General features: G+C 37.5%; 2 protein-coding genes across 2 annotated transcripts in view; one reads left to right on the top strand and one right to left on the bottom strand.

Moving 5' to 3' along the window:
* LOC306876373 (uncharacterized protein) overlaps positions 1-24,660 on the bottom strand; it is a 73,961-nt gene extending 49,301 nt beyond the window's left edge. The window contains exons 1-4 of the mRNA XM_079427478.1: positions 24,478-24,660; positions 23,924-24,035; positions 23,788-23,839; positions 1,840-1,920 (exon numbers count right to left, since the gene is read on the bottom strand). Coding sequence (XP_079283604.1) covers positions 1,840-1,920; positions 23,788-23,839; positions 23,924-23,964 — 174 coding nt within the window. The 5' untranslated portion in view covers positions 23,965-24,035; positions 24,478-24,660. The remainder of the gene's footprint in view (positions 1-1,839; positions 1,921-23,787; positions 23,840-23,923; positions 24,036-24,477) is intronic.
* The window catches only part of LOC306876374 (uncharacterized protein), a 57,125-nt gene continuing 55,370 nt past the window's right edge, over positions 24,642-26,396 (top strand). Inside the window, exon 1 of the mRNA XM_079427479.1 lies at positions 24,642-24,933. Within this exon, the coding sequence (XP_079283605.1) occupies positions 24,865-24,933 (69 nt within the window). The 5' untranslated portion in view covers positions 24,642-24,864. The remainder of the gene's footprint in view (positions 24,934-26,396) is intronic.

The following is a 26,396-nucleotide window of genomic DNA, read 5'->3' as shown; positions in this document are numbered from 1 at the left end:
GATGATACACATTGTATTAAGCTTCCTGCTAAAATAGAGCTATATGTTCTGTATACGTGTCTTTTATTCAACATAGTGACTGTCACTCATGTTCACTAAAGTGTATAAAACATTTCTTCTCATCAAGTCATAACTCATATCAAGAATGGTATTGATTTGGGTTATATTGACTGGCAGACACTTCAGGTCCATAGCATCTCTTAAAACTATTATTCTTTAAATAGAAAAAAAAATAGAAAAGGAAAAACCCCTCCAGATTTAGCTAAGTGCCAGTGCAGCTACATTCATAAAATTTGTTAGACAAGATAATGTGTTTACTATGAACTACTGGATGATCCTTTAAGATTTCTTGAAAAATACTGCTGTGCATAAATCTAAATTATCAATCTATTGTAGATGTATTATTTAATTTAATAAAAATTTATATTTAAGACTGTTTTATTAGGCCAAGAAATAATAATTTAAAATACACAGTTCCTCTGGCCAAAAATACATCTCTCAATTTAAATGTTACTAACAAATGGTCCTGCCATTAATAACACAAATTAGTTTCACGTCTATTTCCCGTTGGCTTCACATGTCAAGGCCAGACAGCACAGGGTCACAAGGGACTCAGTGGGAGATATGAACTGTATCCAGACATCTGTGAGGCTGTTTTTCCCTACAAACATCATTCATGAACACATACATCAAACTGAGTACTATACAAAGAGTGGAAAATGCTAAAGTAAGATGCTGACAGATCCTGGAAGCAACAAAACTGGGAAATTTGATAGTACGTTTGTATAGAATGCATTTTACTTTCTTGTACCAAGTTTGCCGCCACAACGCAGGGGCGCAGTAGGGGGTTGCATTAAAAGGCATTTATATTTTATATTTGGCTTTACATTTAGTCCCTGTATATGACTAGCAGCACAAAGCATTTCAACCATGTGATTGGTATAACAACGTAAATTCTGTTGTGCATTACAACTATAAATCACCAGAAAAAAGCTGACTTACATATAACAGAATGTCAAACTGAACAGAAATATGACTATTCATGTGCGTCAGAAATACTAACTGGGAGTGTTTGTCCTCGATTCCTTCCCTTCTATGTTTTCATTTATGTTTAACAAAAGGAAAAATGTGTTTTGGAATGAGTGCCTTTTACCTTAAGCAGCTTTGGCACTTATTATATGACTCAACAGAACAATCAAACCCCTTTTCCTGATCCTGTACAGTGCAGGAAAAAAGACAACTGAACTGACATCTCAAGTCATACTCACAAGGTTCTTCATATCCTGATGATTGCTAAGGAATGTATTTCCTCTCTCCCTCACCCTCCCTAAGGAGCTTTATTTTCACCACAGAAGACAAAAGGTCATAGATATGACGAACAAGCAAACACATCTTGTACAGACTGATGCTCTGTCTAGCAACTACAATTCAATCTGGATTGTACTGTAAAAAAATTAAGACATCCAACTTTTTTTGAATGTGCTTTAGGTTCAACATGTTCATAAGTTTAATAAACTTAAAAACTAATAATGTTTCAAGTTCAGTATACCTGCTCTTCGAAATTAAGCTTTATTGTGTACTCTTGATATAAAAATCTGTTTGAGATTGTTTGGAAGTGATGTACAAGCAAATACTAATATAATTTATCACTTATCCGTTGTAATATTGGATTTTATTTATTGCATGAAACTGTGAAATTAGAACACAAATTAGTATATTTCTTGACAAATTTCCACTAATTCTATGTTTTGCATTGTGCATAAATGGCAGGGAATCTATCCGTCACAGTGGCATAGGATGGAAAAAGATGCCGGGATGGCCTAGAAGGATGAAACTTACCCTCGCACCCTTTTCAGGAAAACACCGACACCCTCCGCTGCAGTCTCTCCCCCCACATGGTCCACTGCTCTTCTTCACTCCCTGAGAAAAATAGAAAAAAAGACAATGGTAAGATGGAACATGTTTGCATTGTTGGGTTATGTGCTTATTCAGTGCCAACAGATGTTATGCCATGCATTTGATCTATAGCATATTTAGCATTGTAAATAACAGACAAGAATGCTGAAAGTTGTGATGTAGGGCTAAAGGCTTTCACAGTGCTGTCGGTTTTTCTAATGTGGCAGCTTGATGTGAATCCCCATCATGTTCCAGATACTCTCATGACTCATGATCAAACCATGTCACTCAACAAACTATACTTCATTTTTTTTAATGCAGGACTGTTAGAGGATAAGATCATTTTCAAAAATATTCATGATAATTTTTTAAGGTTTTATAAGGTCTTACTAAAACCAAACGGTATCTTCCATTATTTTTTGATATTTTTGTGGGGACATTTGGGCCCCACAGTGTAGCATAAACAAGTACACACACACACACACACACACACACACACACACACACACACACACACGCACACACACACACATGATACAATCTAATAAGAAATCAAATAATAATTTGAGATTTAAAGCCCATAACTGAAACACATTTAAAATCTTTAAATATGCACTTTAAAGCTGGGCTATATAGCTTGAACTTAGTGCCACCTAAAGCATTTCCCTGTAAAGAAAAGTTAACTTCTAACTTGTGACGTGCATTAACTGCAGGAATTCAGCTCAGGGGGTCTGTAAATGAACATTACTGAGCTAATGAATACATGACTTATTTTTCTTTTTGTGAGGGGGAACCTTATTTATCAGAGGGTCTCATTCTATGACGGCAGCACGTCTGCTCACACCTACACAATGATCCCACAGACTGCTGAAACAGCCCTGTGTGTCCATGAAACATTTAAGGTCAAGACAAAACTGTCTGCTTTTTTTCTTGCTGTGCGACAAAGTGATTCAAAGACATTTTGCCTTGTTCGTTTGATATGAGATGGTTGGCAAGCAACACACAAAGGCCACATTGAGCCTCCTGCCTCAAGTCACAAAGAATTCTTTTAAATGAGACCTCAGACAGATTCATGGTCCTCTAAAAGAAGAAAAAATAAAGTTGCAAGTCCTTCCTTTCAAATATTCATACTGCAGAGCCCGGATTTATAATCAAATTAAACTTTTAAATACTGAATATTCAAATATGTAAAATATTAAGAGGACAGCGTAACAGCCAAATTTCAAACAAATGGTGGCTGTAGGTGTACTGCTTTTAGCACTGTATACAAAGCAAGCAGATGACTCCATAGGGAAGCATTGTTTTACAGAAGGTGGGAAAGATGAAGAACTAAAGAGCAGCACAAACGTCATGGCATCCTAAACAATGAGTGTAAGACTGGCCAGTTTCAGTTTATTGTGAAATAGTTGATGATTACAGCAGATGATGAGAGGAGTATTGTGTTCTATCCTGTTCCACTCCACGCTTTCCCCACATAAATGACCTTTTCCACTGCTACCTGGAAAAACATTTCCCAACAAGCCTGAGACAAAGATCACCTGATTAGCATTTTGTTCGCTCCCAACATAAACTGTGGAAAAGGTCTTGAGTATGCACTCAGGAGTGTGTTTTTTTGCATGAGGTTTGAGGTTTTCCAAATTCAAACCACTAGAGGACAAAGGGTAATGAGTAACAACTCTGAATTATAACAGAGAAAGCTTGCTCACAGTAGCTCAGGTTTTCCTCTGTTGGAGAACAGAAGAAGATATAATGTTTGGTTAACCCCCTGCGGTCGAAGCCACATATTCACATATATTCACACTGTCACATATTGTAGCCCAGTTTGTGCTGAATACAGTGTTATCAGACTTTAGCCATTAATATGTTTTTACGATACTGAAAAACCCCCACAAATGTCAGGGCATGTCAAAACTTCTCCAGGGCCCCAAAACACCCTCAGATCCCAGAGGGTTAAGAAACATTGGATCCATATTGGCTTACATTTTGTGGACAAAACAGCAACAACAGCAACAACAACAAAAAACAACAACATACAAATCCTTCAGTGTTCAGTGTCACACGATCGTTGATGACTGTGAGCCGGATATCAACCGCAGATTAACGGTCAGGCTGAGCGTGCCAACCAGGATTTGAAGAGTGTTCTGCGCTGTGTGGCGTCTGCCGAACCGTCATCTTGGAGTTCCAGGCTAACCATGGTCAAGTACGCGCATAACTCTCTCCCTGTCTCGTCTACGGGTTTATCGCCCTACCAGTGCTGTTTAGGCTACCAGCCAGCATCATTCCCCTCTCAAGAATCCGATGCCGTTGTTCCTTCCGCGCACGCATTTATTCAGAGATGCCTCCGTACTTGGAGGATCGCCAGAGAAGCCCTCACTCGGACTGGCGAAAGGAACAAGGCGTCGGCGGAGCATCACTGTACCCACTTTACGTGTGTTCTCAGAAGGTCTGGTTGTCTTCTAAATACATCAACTTCAGACTTCCCTCACGTAAACTGGGACTCAAATTTGTTGGACCGTTTATCATTGCCAAGTTGCTCAGTCCGGTGACGGTGCGGCTCAAATTAACCCCACAATTTAAGAAGATCCACCCGGTTTTCCATGTTTCTAAGATCAAACCCGTCTTTCCGTTTTTAGAAAAACACAGACACAGATTTGTTACTGCACAGGCCAGAAATGTCCCAGACGACTCTGACCACTAAAGCAACAATGAAACTAGACAACAGAGGCATAGATTAATGAGGACCGAACTGGCAATCGTCTAACTATGAAGCTTAAAGCCACACTCACAGAAAACAGTGCAGAGAAATCATTCACACACTGTTTTCATACTTGGTTCAAGCTTAGTCCAAACCCACCCACCTGCCACTTCACCTTTAAGTCTCTTTTCACATATTCATTGTATAAATGCCTATTTTAAACCAACCTTACAGGACTCAGCTGTAGTGTGAAAGCATGTTATGTACTTCAGAGTTTTTAACTGTCAGACATATTTATGGCACAAAAGGCATCTTATTGTTATGTAGTAGGAAGTTGAATGTTCAATAGGCCTCATTCATTAAAAGACATTTTAAGCCTCCTTAAATAAGAGACAGAGGAAAGTCTATGCTCCATTCCAGAGCCCTGACTTCAGCCTGAAACTATCTGCATTCATCTGTGATGATCTTTCAACAATTATGCCCAAATTACATATAATCAAAGTCTCTCAGACTTAATCTATTAATACCTGAATTTTAACACATGCTGCAAGTAATCATGTAACAAATAACCATGTGTTCACTTTTAAGTATTGCTATAGAGAGACACTGAAGTACATAGACATTTTAGCATACTAAAGAATATTTATTATGAGATAAAAGTGCTTACTCAAGTGCAAAATGAACATAGTGATTTCTATTGCAATTAAATGAAAATGTATTATAGTTTAAGCTTATATTAAATGCAAATAGGTGAACAGTACAAGTGCACAATCATTACAATTAAGCACTTTTTTTTTCAAAAGGTGGCAATGTGACAGTATGGATAAACCCTTGTTAAGTCTATAAATTTTCTAAGCCTAGATTTTATGAAGGACATACATAGTGTCAGAGAGATTAACGTGTCTAATAAAGAGAAAAGTGTAGAAAAGAGTGTCCTTTTCCTCCTTGAGACACAACCTGTCCCCTCCTACAAGCTCCATATGGCCTTGTTTTGACCACAGAGTGTTCACTGCTCAGATACACATCGCTTACTGTTACCCTTCTTCAAACATATTGATAAATGGGAAATATAACTTTTGCATAATGCTGCATATCTACTGGCATAACATAAATTTGACAAAGTGCACCTTCAAGACACAAAGATTGTTTGAAAACATCATTATAAATTAATATCAGTTTTGTGGTTAAAATACAAGCGGTCCACACAATTAGACATGATTTTGTTTGATGTGTCTTGTTGGACATTACCGTTTGTGGTGTTTACTAGACAGCCAGATGATATTGTAATGACTTAAGCACTGCTTGTTTACATAACTGTGTGGGCACATGGCAGGAAAATGACTTCCATTCCATTTTTTTAAACAGGAACGCGTTATTACGATAAAGAGAAAGAAACATCCATTTATGGAGGTCAGTGTTTGCCTTTATACACAAGGACAACATGACTCATGCTGTTCTCAATGCACCAGTCATAACTCTCTGTGGTTAACCACAAAACCATAATTCCCACAGTCATTTCAACACTGTTGTCCAGCCTTGGCCAAACCATCGAACAGGTGTCTGGAACGCACTGGGATCCCGATGCTTCAGGCCTTTTCCTCTGGACAGTGAAATCAGCATGAAGACTGATCAACAACACAAAGAAATAAACAAATACAATATGTTCTTGGTTTATACTTCACTATAGGCTTTAGTCACGGTAGACGCCATGTTTAATGTTTCACACATAAATGAATGCTGCGAGGGACAGATAGACAGTTTTTGAGTGGACTGCAATATTTAAAATTTGTATCTTTCAAAAAATGATGTGACATAGGACCTCATTATAGCACAACATTATAAACATACTGTGCATCTACATGTACAAGGACAACATATAGATCATAGCCTTGTTTTCTCAACTGAAAATAAATTATGGCATCTAAACTAACTAATGTTTATGGGATTGTGAGTCTGAATTGAGGGATTATATATCTCTATCCTCTTAAAGGGATAGTTCAACCAAATATTCAAATTCAATGACACTACAAAGATATCCAAAGGAATGGCAAAGAAAGTCTAGGAAACTTCAGAATTACCAAGAATGGTTAAAATTTAATTAACCAGTGGCGTGTTTCCCAAAAGCATAATTTGCCAAATATTTTCACAAGTTCCATCGTTAGCAACTTAGTTCAGTGTTTCAGTATTTTCCAAAACCATTGTTCCAATTCACAAACTCTTGAACTGTGGAAGCATACTTTCTATGTATTTAAAGCAGTATTTGTCAGGTGTTTGTATTTTTCCCAGTCTTGCTTTGGTCTGAGTATTCCCTTGTCAGTTGTTACATGGTTTTTTGATTTTCCCTCATGTGTTTGGTTTGATTTGCACACCTGCGTCTAGTTAATTATCTCCTTATGTTCTGTGTATTTAAACCCACTATTTGTTTCAGTTCATTGTCTGTTCTTGTGAAGTGAAGTGAAGTGACAGTATGGTGACCCATACTCGGAATTCGTGCTCTGCATTTAACCCATCCAAAGTGCACACACACAGCAGTGAACACACACACACCGTGAACACACACCCGGAGCAGTGGGCAGCCATTTATGCTGCGGCGCCCGGGGAGCAGTTGGGGGTTCGGTGCCTTGCTCAAGGGCACCTCAGTCGTGGTATTGAGGGTGGAGAGAGCGCTGTACATTCACTCCCCCCACCTACAATTCCTGCCGGCCCGAGACTCGAACCCGCAACCTTTGGATTACGAGTCCGACTCTCTAACCATTAGGACACGACTAGGTATCAGTGGCGTGCGGTGGTGTTTTAAAACGAGGAGGCAGTTTTTTATATATATATATATATATATATGTATATATATGTATATATGTGTGTGTGTGTGTGTGTGTGTGTGTGTGTTACACTTAATGTTGTCACATATTCCTGGGTAAATAAATATTACATAAAAAAGTTATTATAACAAATATAATTATATTTGTATTTTATTAATATTATTTTTTATTTTATTTAATAATTTTAATACTAATTATACATTTCATAGTGTTTTTATGCATTTTTATATTTATTCCAAAATATAACTAAAGGCAGTAACAATTTGAACAATATTCTGGAAACAATAAGGTTTCATTAGTTAACATTACTTAACTATTTTAGTTAACATGAACTAAGAATAAACAATAGCCTACTTCTACAGCATTTATTAATCTTAGTTAATATGAAATTCAACATTTACTAATGCAAAAGTTGTGTTTGTTAACATTAGTTTATGCACTGTGAACTAACATGAACTAACAATGAACTGTATTTGTATTAACTAATGTATACAAAGATGAATAGGCTAAATACTGTAATAAATGTTCATTGTTTGTTCATGTTATGTTAAATGACATTGTAAAATGGTACCGATATTTTTTTATTTGTGAACTGATGTTCAGCTGTTCTTTTTAATATTCAACTTACTTTCGGTTCATCATCGTCATAAAAGCAATGTAAACACTGTCACAGACACGAAGATATATCTTTCATTTCATCACACTGAATGCTCACACAAAACTGATGCAGTCATCACGTTTTCAGACCATTTCAAGTTTTATTTTGACGTGACACAAAGCAGTGATATCTAAGCAGGAGAGTTGTTTACTTACTTTATAATTAGTCAATAACGCCATCATTTTCTTCATTCAGGCCGAGAGCTCACGCGAAAATAAGAGGCGGGATTTTAGGGGAAGTCGTGGCCTAATGGTTAGAGAGTTGGACTCGTGATCCAAAGGTTGCAGGTTCGAGTCTCCGGCCGGCAGGAATTGTAGGTGGGGGGAGTGAATGTCCAGCGCTCTCTCCACCCTCAATACCACGACTGAGGTGCCCTTGAGCAAGGCACCGAACCCCCAACTGCTCCCCGGGCGCCGCAGCATAAATGGCTGCCCACTGCTCCGGGTGTGTGTTCACGGTGTGTGTGTGTTCACTGCTGTGTGTGTGCACGTTGGATGGGTTAAATGCAGAGCACGAATTCCGAGTATGGGTCACCATACTTGGCTGAATGTCACTTCACTTTGTTCACTTTGTTGTTCACTTTGTTATCGCAGGAACCAATCACATCCAATTATATCCAATTATAGCGCGATGGAGGCATTGCCTCCTCTCATGTGACTTTCCCCCATTCATCTCAATTAGCCGCCTCCAGAAAAGTCACCGCACGCTTTAGGGTCTCTGTAAGTCTAGACCGAAGGGAGGCAAGCCTCCGCTGTAACTTTTCCTGCGGGTGTCGCTGTTTGACAGCGTTACTTTATAAAAAACGAGTGACTTTTATACTTTTAATGCCATATTTATTAATATTTGTGATTTATGTTTGTAAGATTATTTTCTCATCCAATTTTTTTGAGGAGACACTGCCTCCCTTGCCTCCTCAGAAGAAACGCCTCTAAAAGGTATGTTTTGAAGCATAGCAGCTGGTTTGAGCTGGTCCTTAGTTGGTCCTGAGCTGGTTATAAGCTGAGCTGGTCCTGAGTGGGAGCCAGTTGCTTAGGGCCAGTTTAGGACCAGCACATGACCAGCTTAAACGAACTGTAATGCTTCAAAACATACCTAACCAGCACCTCCTACGCGTTTGCTTTGCTTGAGTTTTGTTTAATACATACGAGTATAGTGCTTGCATTAGATCTTGCCTCTACTACATCTGCAACCCAGCCTGCTGATAGTATGACGTGGACTTCAACAGATCATGCTTTTGAGCAACATATGCAATACAATCAGCACAGTACAGCAGAAAATAGCAAAGTTCTTAGATGCCATGTTAGTTATTTACAGCAATAATCTGATCTCGTACCGATTCACAAGCTCCACCATCAATAAAATCAGTTCTATTGTTGAACCAACGTGACTTAAACAAGGGATGCATGATGAAAGTTACTAGGTTTTCAGGAAATAGTTGTGACTAGCTAGTCAGTTTCTTCAACAATGCATCATATTATGGTAGTTGAGCAGCGAGTTACTGTCATTGCATGGGAAACACACTCCAGATTGTTAGGTGATTTAGGCAGAAACATTAAAGCTGTTTAGTTTTTTTTCCTGAACCATTAGCCAATATTCTACCTCCTTGAGTCTGGAGGTTCAGGGAGCCCTGGCTGGACTGGTGACTTGGGGAGCCCTGGCCTTCCCCATGGCCACTATGGTTATCCAGGCCAGGGGTATGTAGCCCCCCCCAAATAAAAAAAGTCTTGGGGAAGTTCCCCTCTGTGAGCCCCTCAGGAGGGGAAAGCGCTGGTGAGTTCTCTGGTGGAGTGGGCTCTGGTGGATGCTCAGGAGGAGCGAGCTCTGTGGTATACAGTATACAGGTATATAGTATATCAAAGGTATTGCCATGTGATACCATCAGTGTACCACACTGTACCAGCATCACGCAGTACTTTTTGTGAAGGTCATTTTCTATCTATTAGAAATGCTATATATTATAGAGTATTTCCACTAATGTAGTGACAGGAAATTATGAAAAAAAGGCTCTTAGAAAAGAAATTAAAGCAACAGTTTGAAGTGTGTCACAGAATGTATCCAGCTTTATTTGGATTTCCTGGCATCCCTGCAAAAACACATTAAAGCACTACATTGCCAACACCATTTGTGCTAAAGCTACTGAATATTACTGTAAACGTAAAATATTACACATGAAATATTTACATTTTTGAAAATGGCTAATAGGAAAATGCATCAGCTGTTGTGTTCAAAAAGTCTCAAAGTGATTGAAGACATTGAAATGGAATCTCAGTTTACAGACATAAAACAACATTGAGGTGAAGTATAAACACAATCTTCCACAAATGCAACCCTCTCCCATATACATTACAAAGCTGTGGATGATGATGAAGGCTGATGTTTGATTTCTGAACGTTTGAAGCCACTTCTGGATTTAAATTCAGTCAGATCTAAACTGGAACTGCACCCTGACTCAATCGTTGATCGAAGGGAGATGTTTTGTAACTGAATAAGACTTTTAACTAGTCAGCTGTCTGTTTGAACAGTGACTCTAGTCAAGAATCTCAGATCACTTTAAAGCTTTCTGAGCATTGACTTTTTGCACTCTGTTGACCTTTCAACTTAGCTGTGCTCTCGTCTCGGCTTGAGATCCTGATTAGAAAGATGATAGAAGACAAGAGCTACTGTTATGAATTGTGAGCTAAAGTCTTAAAATCTTGAGCGTTCTCAGGATCTTTTTTTAAATTTCATAACATTTATTTTTTTATATATTATATATTTATATTAGGGGTGGGAGATATCTTATTGTTTGCGATATACCAGTAAAAATTCTCCCCACGATATGAATTAGTCTTCCCGCAATAATAACGATAGAGTCTAGTTGTTGACATATTTCTGTGTGCGTCGTGGAAGGCGGTCGTGAAATTGAGGAGAAGTTTATAACTAAACGAGGAGATCCTTCTATAATCTGGAACTGGTTTGCTTTTTGTGATCAGACGTGGTTTCATATTACAAAATGATAGTATTATATACAGTGATAAAGGCGATAATGTCGATCAGCATTGCATTATAAATATAGTTTCCTTATAAAAATACCCAAGATTGCTTGGAGAACACAGATAAACCATATATTTTGCGCAATCGTTTCTTTATTGTCTTTTTACAGTGTAGTTAATAGTGAGAATTGGTCCCTATATTAAAGTGTTACAGAGTGTTTTTGTGTGTGTGTGTTTTTTTTTTTGTAGACTTACAATCAAAATTCACTTTCAGTTTAAATGTGCATGCCACTTCTGTGTTTGATTACTCTGCAGAAGTGGAGACCCAAAGTGGACAGGTTCAGAGGAAGCCTGACGGACTGAGCTGGAGGAGGTATCCATACCACCTGCCAATTAAAGGACAGTATAATGAGTTGCTATGAGAGTGGAATGTGACCTGGGTGCATGTGCAGGTGTGTGTGTGTGCGTGTGCTCGAGTGAGACCCTCACACAGATCAGTGGGAGTTCAGTAGGACTGTGCTGTTTCACATGTCTAAGGGAGTGTGAGCAGCAGCTGGGCTGTAAAGCTCAGAATACCAGCACGCTTTGAGTTTTTCAAGCTTTCCCCACAACCTCCTACTGATTCACATATGTTCTCGTGTATATGCATGATGGGTGATACTGTGCGATAGGAATTGAACACACAAGAAAACTATCATGACTGGATTTGCATGCTTGTGTTTATTATAAAGTGCACATATGACGTGATGTTAGTCTGCGTGCACCAATGTTGGGCACTCATCGTGCAATGACTTATGGTTAAAAAAGCTACCTGGAAAACTATGTGCGAGTGCACCTAGGGCAAAAGCTTCTTTAAACGCAAAGGATGGTCGCACCAAATGTTGATTTAATTTAGTTAATAGAAGTTAATTGATAAAGAAATTATATTTATGACTTTATTTTTGACAGCATCCTCATTTTACAGAATTTTTACACAAGTGCCAAAAACTTTTTACATACTGTAGCTTTGCAGGTAGGTCTCTTGAAGCATCTTGCTTCACATAAGTGGCCTCACATAATATCCACGCTGAGTTTGCTCTGCAAGCAAACTCCTGAGTGTCAGATTGAGTTATTACATATTTCATTAAAATAATTTACTTATTGTCTGGCTGTTTGGTTTTATTTATCCATGGCACATGCATTTTTTTCATATGTACCCTAAGTAATGCTCTCCAATCACTTTGCATTATTTAGGCATTATTTCATTTTGTTTAAATGTACAAAGGTAATAGATTTTGTGGTAACACTTTACAAAGCAACAATTTTTAAAGTCTCATTTGTTAATGCATTTTTTTAACATGACTTAACAGTGCAATTATTATTATTATAAGTTAAAAGCAAATCTAGTGTTTTTTAGCATTGCTGGTGTCATGCCATGAACCCTACCCCCATAGCAAACAGAACCAAACTGAACCGAACCGTGGCTCCAAAACCGTGAACCAAACCGAACCATGGCATTGGTGTATCATTACACCCCTAGTTTTACTGTGCACTAGGTTTGCATGAAAATAAATGCACCCTATGTTTACCCTGAGACTTTTTTAATGGCATGTGCACAGCAGGCCAAATACATGATAGGCCTATGTGGTGACTGACATGATGGAGAGGCAGTGTAAAAATACTGTAGGAGCCTTTTTTAGAACTACATTCTAGAACTGTACTCTTCAATCTTATTTATGTGACCATCAAATGTTTACAAACTATTTAAAAACCTAACCCCCCCCTAAAGAATCATATCAATTTGTGGAAAATGGGCATCCGATGACCCATTTAAGGATTATGGTTTCCTAATGAAGGGCTGGGTTCAAGTCTTTCTTCTGACAAGATATTTGTAGAAAGACAAGACTGGAAGTAAAACCTTGAATGATATTCACATCATTAATATGAAACAATTTGCCAATGGACAAACTCCATTAATAGTGCTGACCATCAAGTCTGCTGCAGTTTCCAATGTATATCAGAATGGCTGCGTGGTCTGATGCTGAGTTCACACTGCACGATTTTCAAAGTCGTCGGATCACTGTTGTTTTCACACAGCACAACTATCTGGGGTAGCATTCAGTTCTGTGTGTTCACATATTGCACAACGAATCGGCGACAGGAGGTTACACGGTGCATGACTATAATACAATAGGAAGAATTGCAGACTGTCTGGTCTGCAAACTGCGTTTCATATAACTCCTCCCACAACTTCATTTAAACAAGATTTTGTTGAGGTTCTCAGGAGTTGGATCCCAGTGTTGGCTCTGATTGAGCATTCTTTGAGTGACAAAATTAAAACTAAAAGCTTGAATGATATTCATAGCAGTGAGTGTTATTAACATGAGCCATTGAGCAAGCTCCACTTATAGCACTGACCATCAAATTTTTTGCCATTTCACTTAAAAGGCACAATTAGAAACATTTCAAATCCCACATCTAACAAAATGATTTTAGAGTGACAACACTTACTGTAAACCATTGAATAATATTTAAAGCAGTAAGTGATATCATTAACAATCGGCTTTTGTCATGGTACAAGTATTAGTGATAGCATTGACTGCCATGTGTGCTGCTGTTTCCCCCAAAATTATGTTGGCCTGTTTGTTGCACAAAGATGGCTTCAGAAAACTTCCAACATGGTTCACAAGCATGAGTTTTCAATTTTTTTTTTAACCCTTGATAGCTCCAGTTTACTGCATGCTTTTGCTATATGGAAAAGAGCAATATGAACATTGTTCATAATTTGTCATTTTCTGTTCCACGGAAGAAACGAGTGAACAATTCCATTAACACAGTCTCTGTGTGTGAAGGAGAGTAGCAATAACTTTATAATTCATAGACTGAGGGGTATAACGGCTGGTCTCTGTCATCTGACAAAACTGAATAAAAGCTGAAAAAAACAGCCAGCGGACGGAAACTAAGGACATTCCTTTGGCCCTCTCATGTGAGCAGCTGTGGGTCCACACACAGGATATGCAACTTGTAAGACTTAGCTCAAAAGGGAAGTTTCTGGAAACCCAGTTTCAGCCAAAACGAACTGAAGAGAAGCTGCCAATGGATTAATTTAGTAGAGAACACAAAAAACCTATGGAAATAAACAAAAATGGTCACACAGCTCATGCCGTATGTGGAGGAGTGAACGCGTAAAAGAAATCAAACAATTCATGACAATAAAATATTGAGGTTACATTTGTTTAGTTTAGCTTAATATGCAGAAACAAGTAAAAGTAAGCCATTATCAGTTTAATTTCCCCCAAAAGTGTAAACGCCGTTCCACTGTGATGCTATCAATCCCAATAAACACTGACTCCACCTATGTTTATGCTGTGAGAGGATTGAATCCTTTGAAGATATTGCCATTGTTTCTTCCCTTCCTCTCACTATTATATTAGAAATATTGTAAAAATGGTTTCCAGATGTGTGATATCCATCCATTCCTTAGCAGGAAAATGCATAAGAAACAGAAAACAAATATGGGGAGATATGCAGAGAAAATGGACACTGATTTGGGTTTGTTCCGGTTGTTGTGTGAAAATTAGAATCGCTCTGGAGAATAAATTCCATAGTAATCCTTCAAGGAATTATGGATGGATGAAAGAAGGAGTGATAGAGACAGATAGAGAGCGCGCTGGGGGAGTCAGATGGGAGAAGGGGAAGGGGAGTTTGGACAGGACTGGGATATCACAGGAAGAAACTAATTAGAAAAGCTGCCAAGCTTTAGGACTCTCAACACTTACAGATTGTGGAAGAATAGTGAATTTGCCAGCAGTACAAATGTCTGCTCACAGACATGCTCAGTACTTATGTATGAGTATTATTATTATTTTTTTTACGTTAGATGTCCCATGTGAAGACGTCATAAAGCATAAGTGAATCATAGACTGTAGTAATTTCTTGATCAGGCTATGTTACCAACTCAATTGCTCGATTAAAAATGCAATGTAGAATGCATTATAACATGACCTCACTACATTCATTTGAAATGTTTACTGTTGCATTATGTGTACTACTTCATATATTTTAAAATAATAAACAGTAGAGTCTATATAGTATGCAATAATGAGTATGCTTATTACTCAAACACAGCCTTAGTCTTAGCCAGAGAGAATACTGAACAGATGCCAAGCATTGTAAGTCATTCTCCTTGTCAGACTGTGAGAAAAGAGTTGTAAAGGCCTTGTGAGCAATACCACAAAAAAATAAACATTCCAATTCAGAGCTATTATTTTTTACTGCCAGCGGACAAATCAAAAACATAGTGAAAATGTGAGTAGTGCTTGTCTGTTATGTTGTACTGAGTGGTTGCCATTATAGATGGTTACTGGCCAAAAAGCCCCTCTCCCCCCTCTTCTCAAATTCAGTTGTACCAAATTCTGTTTTCCATTAATTTTCCATTTGAATGGTTTCATTAAATATACATTTCTGTCATGGTTTCTTCAAGTTAAACTGCATTTTTATTTTGATGGGCTGCTGTGAAGACCTTTAGGTTTCTGTTTGTATATCACACATCTGGAAAGGGGGTGGTGATGGCGCAGTGGATAAGACACATACCTTTGGTGTGAGAGACCCGGGTTCGAATCCACTGTGAGACACCAATGTGTCCCTGAGCAAGACACTTAACCCCCTAGTTGCTCCAGAGGTGTGCGACCTCTGACATATATAGCAATTGTAAGTCGCTCTGGATAAAAGCGTCAGCTAAATGAAATGAATAAATGTATATGGAATGACAATAGTTTTTCTCAAAAGAAACAGTAAAATGCTCATGAAGTGACTCTCAGCAGCTCTAGAGATTATGTTTGTGTTTATGTATATATTGAGGCAGCAGAGGCTGAAAACACTGTGAGCGTCACACGCGGTTCAGTATAATAAACAAAACCATGCTTCTGCAATATTCATAGACGTAGAATATGCAGAATTCACATTTAAATTGTATTTTTGCACCTTAAAATTCACAGAAGCTAGTCCATAATGTGTTTTGATTTAAGTGTACTGACCTACTTTTGATGTATATCCATCCAAAATTCCAAATTTTGTGACATTCTGCGTTATACAGTAAATTCCATTTTTATATCTGGATTCCACAATTCCATACATGTTTTCCGCATCGTGGAAATCATAGGGCCCTATGAACATAATCTGGCAATATTTTTGTACCTTTGTATGCATCACGGCAGTTCAGAAATGAAATGTCCAATGAGTGCCCCTAAACACTTAATGCTGTATTGGGTTTGAAAATAACAAGCCACCTACACTGCACAACTCTAACTGATAGTGTTAGAAAACATGATATATTTGCTAAACCAACCATGCCATTTTATCTTGCTTGTGCAAGTCTTTGAGCTCTTTTATTGTGACTCATGTTTCATAGGTTACCCAAACTGTTCCACATCACAAGTGTAATGCTGTACCAGGTGGGCTACCAAGCAACTTTACTATGTCAGAAAAGCCATATATATGGATCTGATTATGTGATGTAAACAGCAAAAAGTATTTCTTTACAAATCATGCACTACGGTAAATATGTTTTGAGGTCAAAACATAGTTTTGTGCAAGGAACCATGCGAAAATAATTGTTGCCTAAAATAAGCCTGTGTTAAAATAAACAGCTACAGAATAGATGATCATTGCTGTGCTAAGTGTGTGGTTTAGATACACAAATCAGAAACAATTCTTGATGCTTTAAATATTCTCTATTCCACATGTGTTACAAATCAGACATTTTTGTGGTCCCATGCTGTTGCCAATTCAGAAGGTGGATTCATATGGGGAAATTAATAAGATTCTTAAGGGGAGACAAGTTACATGCCTCTCTAAAGACAAGCAACATGATCAGCTATGCATGTGCAAAGAAGAAAGAAAGAGAGAGCAAAAGACTTCATGAATGAAGACAGAACAGCAAGCAGGCTATAAAAGGAAATGAGAGAGAACAGCACTGGACATCCGGACTATTTAGCATTGTGAAGTCTCCACATGCCTTTGTCTAAACTCCTTGGGTGCAAAGAATGATTAGATGTCCTCAGGTCTACTATACAGCACATTGAAGATGAGGGGTTTGTGACAAACATGAAATGTTCTGGTTGTATGACTGTGTTGAGTCTACGTTTTGCACATTACTTGTTTTTGACGCTGCTGCAATCAGGAACTTGCTGAAATTAGTTCAAATATCTTACCTTAAAAAGGGATGTCTGTGTCTATGACACATTCAAAAAGCAGTCCAAATCAACCATTTAAAGGCACAGTTCACCAAAAAACTAAAATTATGTTATTATTCCTTGTGAATCTAAGCAAGAATGCTGTTATATTTCTGTGGTACACAAAATATTAATTTTGAAGAATCTTCATGCAGCTCTTTTCCATAATAACAAAATTTCTTCTTTTTGATTTGTTTCTTGAGCAGCAAATCAGCATAATCCTTAGAATGATTTCTGAAGTAGAATGTGACACTGAAGACTGGAGTAATGATCCTGAAAATTCAGCTTTTTTCATCAGTGATAAATGACATTATATGTTATATAAATGCAGCCTTGGTGATCATAAGACAATCTACTTTTACTGACCTTGTCAATGGTTACGTACAAGATCACGTACCGTACATTTAGTTTTTAGATGCACTAAAAACTAAATGATCTCTTTAAGCTTCCTAAAATGAAAAAGCATCAGAGAAAAGTTTTTTTTTATATGAGGTCTGTCTGTAGAGCCTCGGGGAAACAATTATAAACAAATTATCATTCAACATGAAAAGAGGGAAAGGACATGCGTGAGGAGGATACACACTACAAAGAATTCAAGTTCAAAAGAATCAAAGTCGAAAAAGTCACAGAGAGCTACTGTAAGACTGAACAACGAGAACATCAACAGACAGGCATTTAGCAGAGAAACGAGTGTGTCATGTTTCAGAGCGGCCCACATCTCATTTCACAGTGATCTATAGATAAAGTCTGGCATACAAGGAATAATGAGACGGATATAAATAAGGCACGATAAACTGTGGTTATCTATGGTATAAGATAAAGTGCCCCTTCAGTGCCCCAGACTCCCTTTCTCTCGTATTTTTCCCCCTAAAGCTGAGTGCTTTTTAACAACTTTTAAATTTGGAGCAGTGACCAGGGGATTTTTCAGTGCTAGCGGGCACAATGGGTTAGGAAGAGCAGTCAGCTACGGTTACTTTGCTTACTTTCCAAGAAACTATATTGCTTTTATGAGTACAATATGTGGCAAACTGTTCAGTGAAATGCCACCTCTGTCAAACTATGATCATGTGAACCATGCAATAGGTTTACCTTAAAGCTATACAAGTTAACTAATGCAGTCAGGGGATTTTATGCACCATTAACAGACACCCATCAGCGCAGAAATTGTAAACTATTAAACACTAAAATATTACATATAAACTTTGTGCTGTCGGAGTGAAATACGAATATGATCATCAGTGTAACTAAATGTTTGCTTGTGTAATATTGCTAAACTAATGTGCCAAGATGCTACATTGTATAACATCCCAAAAACAAAGTAAAATTGTGCTATTGAACTACTACTGTTACAAGTATTTGGTTCCATTACATGCAACAAACAGGCCACCAGGTTAACAAGTTTTAGGCCCTCTGCGTCACACACGTCACTCATACCCCTTACTTGTGGAAAAATCACTGTAACACATGGCCATTAGTGCCTTATTGCTTCATTCTCAGTAGTTCTACTTAATTACATTTACATTTCAAGTGTTTACTTGGAACTACACTATACCACAGGCAAGTGCTGTAGAAACACTGAGTCACTGAGGCAGGAACATTTAGTTTGTCAAAAGTCCACATTCTCTGCTCAATGTGACGTGCTCATAGCATTACACTAAAACAAGGACGTTTTATCACAAGATGTTTAAGCATTCTGGATGGGCACACATGCACAGAAAAGACACAAGGAAAGGGGATGTTGGGGAATGTAAATATTTAGGCTCAAAGAGGGAATTAATCAGATTGACTGGAAACAGATTACAAGTTTTTTATACTTTCCCTTGTAGTTTTATTTATTAATTTAAGAAAGTGTATTTATTACAGACATAATTTACTTTAAAATAATATATTTAAATATGAACTGAATGTCAGTATAAATGTCTATTAAATGCAGTTCATATTTATTTAATTTAAAATATTTGTAAATAATTGATTTTTAAATATATATTTAAATTATTTGTAATGATGAAGTTGAAATTTAGTAAATTTAAAGAATATTAACTTTAATAACACTAGAGTTAAAATCAAGTACTTTGCATGTGGCTTAGAATGTTAATTAACACATCAGAATAAGTGTACTTTAAAACAAGTCAAAAGCATGTTTATTAAAACAATTATTTAAATGTACTTTAAAGTCAAATTTAATTTGATATTAATTATTAAGTTGTTTATTTTTTAAGTTAAGTGTGCTCTAAGTACACTTTTTTTTTAAATAAACAAGATTTGAAGAACTATAGGCTACTATATAAGTGAACATTCAATAGAATTAAGCACTCTTCTTCTTTTTTTAAACAAGATTTTACTTTAGTTAAGGTTTACTTTCACTAATTTAGTTTTACTTTACTTACATCTCCAGTAGCAAGCAATTTGTGTGTTTACACTGAAGATGAAAATGCTGTGCAGCATGACACAATAACACCAATTTCACCATATTTTGATGTTAGCAAAATGTCACTTGTTTGGGTTAGTTGGGACAGAAATTCAGACATAACGTATGGATTTGTCACGTCTGTCTAGGACAGTGTTAAACTATTTAAGCCTCCTAACTTGCATACAATGATTAAGATTAAATTGCTGTTTTAGTTTTTTTGTTCTTAGTAAAAAGTGTATTTTACTATTTTTTTGGCATGGTGCTCTTTCCCAGCTTTGAGTAAAGTTCACACGAGACACAAAATTCATACCAGCCTAAGGTCATGAGGGTCGCTATTTGACACAGGACATGGGTGGAGCCACTCCAACTCTTTTGTGGGAACTGCCCCTTCAGTGTGGGCCAACATACAGCCAACTACATACTCACACAAATGCAAACACTGCGTAGATCTAAAGAATGTACATCCGGTAAAAACCAACACATGTCAAAGGCTGTGCTACTTGCAGTGTCGCTCAGGCTGAGAGCTCCTCAGCATAGGTCTTCCCCTCGGAACAATTTTACATCCTGCCACGATCCCTCTAATCGAACACAATAGATTTTCCCCCAATTGTTTTGCTTTTTTTGGCAGGCGATGTAGCAGCGTTTTTTCCTGTCCTTATCACCAACAGACATCTTTTGTGCAGTGCTGGTCCACCCATTCAAACCGAGTGCACACACTTATATGGCTGAAGGAATTTCCAACAGAGGACACGGCTAAATTACATGCAATGCATAAATACAATATTTTTAATGCAATTAAAGTTAAAAGGCTCTATTGCAAAATTAACCAGCATATCATTGTAGCACTTGGGACATTTTAATGCACTAACTATTTCACTTTCTTTGATTTTCTATCCAAACATAGCCTAGGTCAAAAAACAAGAGCCAGTATTCGACCTCAAGGGACGAAGATAACATTGTGAAATCTTCCCACACATACAACGAACAAACTGTGCTTCAAATTACCATATTTTGAACTTCCTGTTAATCAAACTTTCCTATTCCTTCCTAAAATGCTAATCTTAAAGCTTTTCCATCAGACCTAAGGGGTCAAATACGTGCTTAATCTCCATGATGACACTAAGACATAACCATAAAACATACTTAAGGTTATCGAATGCTGTAAAATAGCTCAAAGCACTTTTCAACCGAGCAGTGATATATCACGTCAGAGCTGTAATTAAATCAATGCGTTAAGCAATATCTGCAATTATGTGTTTGTAAGATGAACTGCATAACTACAGAGCTAAATGCAGATACATGTGCAACCAATTCCATTTGTATTTGCACCTGTTTTACCTGCACACATCTCATACCAGCTGGCCTCTGTTCTACATGTAAATAATAACATCCATCTCTCAAACACAATTTAGACAAATTTAGGTAAATTGTGCATTTGGCCTTGGATTGCAAAAAGCTCAAAGTCAGAGATTGAGTGTGTTTATAGGTATGACCATGTAGATTTAGATTGAATCCAAACTTGGAAAACTTCCAAAAAGTGCAAAACTGTGTGGAGGATCATGCACAGTCTTTGCTGCCCAAGTGAGGTCACCTACAATGACCATACTCTGCAGGCCGGATCATTGCCTGTCTAAAAATAGTTTGGCCTGCATGAAACCTGAAATCACTACACTCCTTGTCCCAGTATAATGCACAGCCTCAGCCTACTGCTGTCACAAGTTTTTGATCAGGGAGGCACAAAATCTGATAAAGCTTTAGACAAGGAGGCTTTTTCTTCTTCTATTCAGTGAAATCAGTTTAACTCTGAAAAAAAACTTGCATATGATATTAATACCTTGTTGTAGAAAGATCCCCTGGCGGAAACACTTCACAGGATCCTGTGCAAAACACATGCTGTAAAAGTACATGAAATTATTTTTTCTTAGTATTTTCAGATGCTTCTGTTCATTCAATTAGGCAATACTTAAGTCTTTATATGGTATATGATTTGAAATACACACACTTTATGTATGTTTGTATGTATGTATGATACTTTAATTTAATGGTCATTTAATGGACAAAAGCATCTGAAAATAGTATGAAAATATACTTCCAATTTTTTAACCATCTTCTCTATATTCCAATGGCTATACAAAAGGGCTGTACACAATTATTGAGATCTCATTTATAATTTTCAGTTTGCTGTGTTGTTAAAACTATGTAAAACTTGGGAAAACCTTTCACTGACCATTAAGACCTCTTTAACTGCAAACTGCCATATCAAAATGAATATTTATATCACTAGACAACCTTGGAATGGACCAGACTGAAACTTGAGAGCGAACCAAGTAGAATATCATGAGAATGGCTGAATGATTGTATACTTGTCTTTTAAACTGGGTCAGTGGAATTATGAGATAGTCCAAATATTATTATAAAATCACCTTATACAGTATGCAATGTCTTCTTCTTCACAAAACAAGGTGCCAAGGTGCATACCACAGCTAGATCTACAGCTAAAAGAATGAAGTTTCAGCTGAAGGAGCTTTTAGAGGCGCCTGGCAAAGTATCAGCCCTTTTGAACTTGCTGTGTTTGCTGCTGGTGATAGGCGGTTGCCAAAAACACATATCATCATGTGGATCAGGAAAAGAAAGATGTTCTCATGTTGAAATCATCCTCTGACTGTAAGAGGTGTTCACAGAAGCATCATAACACATGGAGACTGCTGTCCAATGGTTAAGCTACTACTGTTCTGTCCAGTGGCAGCCATTAATCTGTACAAAACATAATAACAGTGTTTATGATCACCTATTAAATAACCTAAAATCTATTCCATCCAAACAGCTGATAAAAACATAACAATAATCAACACGACTCAAGTCTATCAATTAACTTCTTATGAAGTGAAGAGCTGTGTGTTTGTAAGGTACAAAGGCATTTTATTGAGGTATTTTAACTTTTAAACTGTTCATAATCGATAATGTTTCCTCAAATGAAAATTTCCATCCCCTGTTACCCTCTCATATCAAAATCCATCAACATATTTATTTAAAACTGTTTTTGCTGGTAAACAGTGCTTGAGCTGTGCATATTTCTCTCCCAATTAAGACATTACAGACACAGCTTTTCTATCCACAATACATTAATTGATGGATTGCAGTCGTGTGGATTACTTTTGGATTTGTGATGTTTTTATCAGCTGTTTGGACTCTCATTCTGACGGCACCCATTCACTGCAGAGGATCCATCATTAGTGAACAAGTGGTGTAGTGCTACATTTCTCCAAATCTGTTCAGATGAAGAAAAAAACTCGTCTACATCTTAGATGGCCTGAGGGTGAGCACATTTTCACAAATTTTCATTTTTGGGTGAACTATTCCTTTAAAGCCTGCAAGCTTGCCTCTGCCTCCATTTTTGAGTGCAATGGCCACATCTCAACATTCAATCAATAACCGATGAATATGTAAATAAAGATCTGTCGCTATTTCTGTTTCATCATGACATTTAACAACCCTGTCTTCTTGGAAAGTTGCTTTTTAACATTCGATTTATAGAGATTCCAGGAACTTGAAACATGTTAATGAAACGTTCACCCCAAGGCAGCATTATGCATCTTAAACTAATAGTTTTCCAAATTAACACCACCATTAGGAGAAATTATTGGCAAAAATATACAAAATAAATTAAAAAACACATTAAAATAAAAAATAATAATAAGCAGATGTGCATACACACATACTGTCATAACCACTCACAGACTCTGAACACATTTTCTTCATTAACTTCAGGTCAATGTTTAAACTCTCACTGTGGGATTCCAGTTGGTTATATTACCATCAAAAAACCATACCTAATGGATGTGGGACTTTATACCACTGTGAAACGGTCACATTTCAGCCTTATAACAATGGAATGAAAATAAAACATGCTTTTAATGAGAGGAACATGCACACTGCTAAGAACTGTAAATGGCCCAACATTTGCGAATTGCACATGAGAAACTTGTAATACAAACAAGGATACTCCCACTCATCCGAGGGGCTCCTTCCTTCAGTGTGCTGCACCATAAATGAGGCTCAAATACAATACCACAATCTGCACTTAATCTTGAACACTTTATATAGTGAAATTAAAAACACACTTACTGCGTTGACCTCTGTCGTAAGGATAAGGACAGCAAGGCACAACAGAAAACACCTGCAATATGAAAAAAGACTGAATTAATATGTGTGCAAATGGAAAACACATGCTTCTACAACACAAAGAAACAACAGATTTTACCTTAATGTGTTCCAGTGCTGTAGATGGTTCTCACCCTCCATGCGAGCCACAAAACAGATGTAATCTCTCCTTCTGCCCAATTCCAGTATCTTGTTACTGCATACTCAATGATCTGAAAGTTAAGTTACAAGTTAATTCTCACTGTTCTAAGCCTATTTGAACAGCAGTGTACACTTAGTTCATTATATCTTTGTAGATCTCATGTTCCATGCTAATAGATCCTACAGTTGTGTTTTGGAACATGCTAGCTGGTTTCCATCTGGTCCAACCTAAAGACCATCATGGACCAGTAGCAAATATACTAACTTAAGGTGGTCAAACTAATACTAGCTATTCGTATTTTAGAAAAGCTTCTTAGATTTGCTAAAAAAACTAGTTAACACAAACACAGCTACACTTTGGTACGACTTGTTAATGTGTTAAATATAACTTCAAACAATATATTTTCTTATTTAAACGCTTTTAATTACAATCACATACATGCAAGCTCCATATATTTAATCGTACACTAGCTCTAGTCCATTATTGAAGGTGAAGTGACGGCAGAAGTTTACCTCAGATCTCGCACGCGCTCAATCCCGATGCGTTCGCGCTTTGGTAAAGTTGGCTATCGCGCCTAAAATCCACCTTGCCAAAGCTGTTTAAGGGAATTACTGATCTCCAAGACTGAAACTTCCCCTAACAATGCTGAAATGCGAGTGATAGTTGTTCTAAACAGGGTTGTGTTGGTGCGTACTGATGGGTGGTCGTGGTCCTGACAGGGGGTGTGGTGGGCTCTTCTACAAGACATTACTTTCAACAACAGCCACATAACGTTTAGAGCTTTAAGATGCAGACAAACGTATAGTTCAAGCTCGGGAAGAAGAGAGGCAAGAATTGCTTGAAACGGAGAAGAATCTGTCATCAGCGTGTCCACTTGGACATTATTGATAGGTGTGAAGATGCGGCTTCCATGTGTCACCGTTTTTCTTCTCACAGTCTCTTTAAGCATATACGAGAGTACAGCTAAGGTAAGTCCAACTAAAAACTAAGTTATGTTAAGTTATGTGTGTTTTATTAGTAATGTCGTCGGTTTGGACATAAGGAGGTAATGTCTTAAGTCGCGCGCATAGAGAAGAGCGTATTACTCGTATTACGACTTGCTTGCGCTCAAGTTCCACTTTAGATTTCACGTGAGAATTTTTCCACTTGACGAAGTTAAAGGCTGGGATATAACTTAGTGAGTCTAACAACAGCAAATCAATATGCAAATTAAGCAAGCAGAAAGATATGAATAGCCAACCTACGACTTATGCTGTAACTTAAAATAATGAATATTGGTCTCTGGTACATAATTGTCAAAGGAATTATGTATATTCACACAATTTATAGCATGGCAATTTAGTAGATTCATGCGCTTTTGCTGGTTTGGTTGTTTTATTAGTTTGATGCAGATTGTTTCCGTAGATCTTACTTATTATGCCTTAGTATCTTGATGTATTGTCATGAAGTGAATTTGTACTGTGTTTTTTTTTCACAGTTTATATTTGCCACTCCTCTTGGTCTTGTCTGAGGGTTGTATTACTCCTTCACCTACCCCACCCTCTCAGTTCAATTTCAAAAAGTATTGGCATGTTTGTTTAGATAAAATAATGACATCACCAATAAAACCACTGGGTAGAAAAAATTTAATAAATAAATAAAATAAAATAGGGTTCCAGTAATGCAATAATAAAAAAACAGCAATATGCATTGTGCAGTGCAACACAACAGAGGTATACATAAATATTCAATAAGACATTAATGAAGTGAAGTGAAGTAACATACGGCCAAGTATGATGACCCATACTCGGAATTCGTGCTCTGCATTTAACTCATCCAACGTGCACAAACACAGCAGTGGACACACACACACTGTGAACACACACCCGGAGCAGTGGGCAGCCATTTATGCTGCGGCGCCCGGGGAGCAGTTGGGGGTTCGGTGCCTTGCTCAAGGGTACCTCAGTCGTGGTATTGAGGGTGGAGAGAGCGCTGGACATTCACTCCCCCCACCTACAATCCCTGCCGGCCCGAGACTCGAACCCGCAACCTTTGGATTACGAGTCCGACTCTCTAACCATAAGCCCACACGTTTTTAAAGTATTTCACTGTTGTACTATGAAATACAAGCAGAATGTGTCACTATGTCTCGCCACAGCAGTGAGACTGCTTTAGGCATGTTTGTCTGAATCTAACTTTTTTTTTTGGCTAGACTGTGGGAAACAGCAGACAAACTTGGCTTCTGTGTGTTGTACGCTTGTGTGCACACTGCTACAGTTAACACAAACTTTTGTAAACTTATTCTTAACCATCTGGACTTTGTTTTCTATTTGTTAAAGTCATTTTACTGCTCATCTTAGAAATTAGTATAACTTATGAATGAGTTCCACTAAACTATTTACCCAAGCCACGTTTTCTCCTGCACGTGGTTGCATTAGGATACAGATGCATT

This window comes from Barbus barbus (genome assembly GCF_936440315.1).
Source record: "Barbus barbus genome assembly, chromosome: 10".
Lineage (NCBI taxonomy): Eukaryota > Metazoa > Chordata > Actinopteri > Cypriniformes > Cyprinidae > Barbus > Barbus barbus.
Note: the sequence above shows the minus strand (reverse complement) of the source record. Positions and strands in the feature narration are given on the sequence as shown.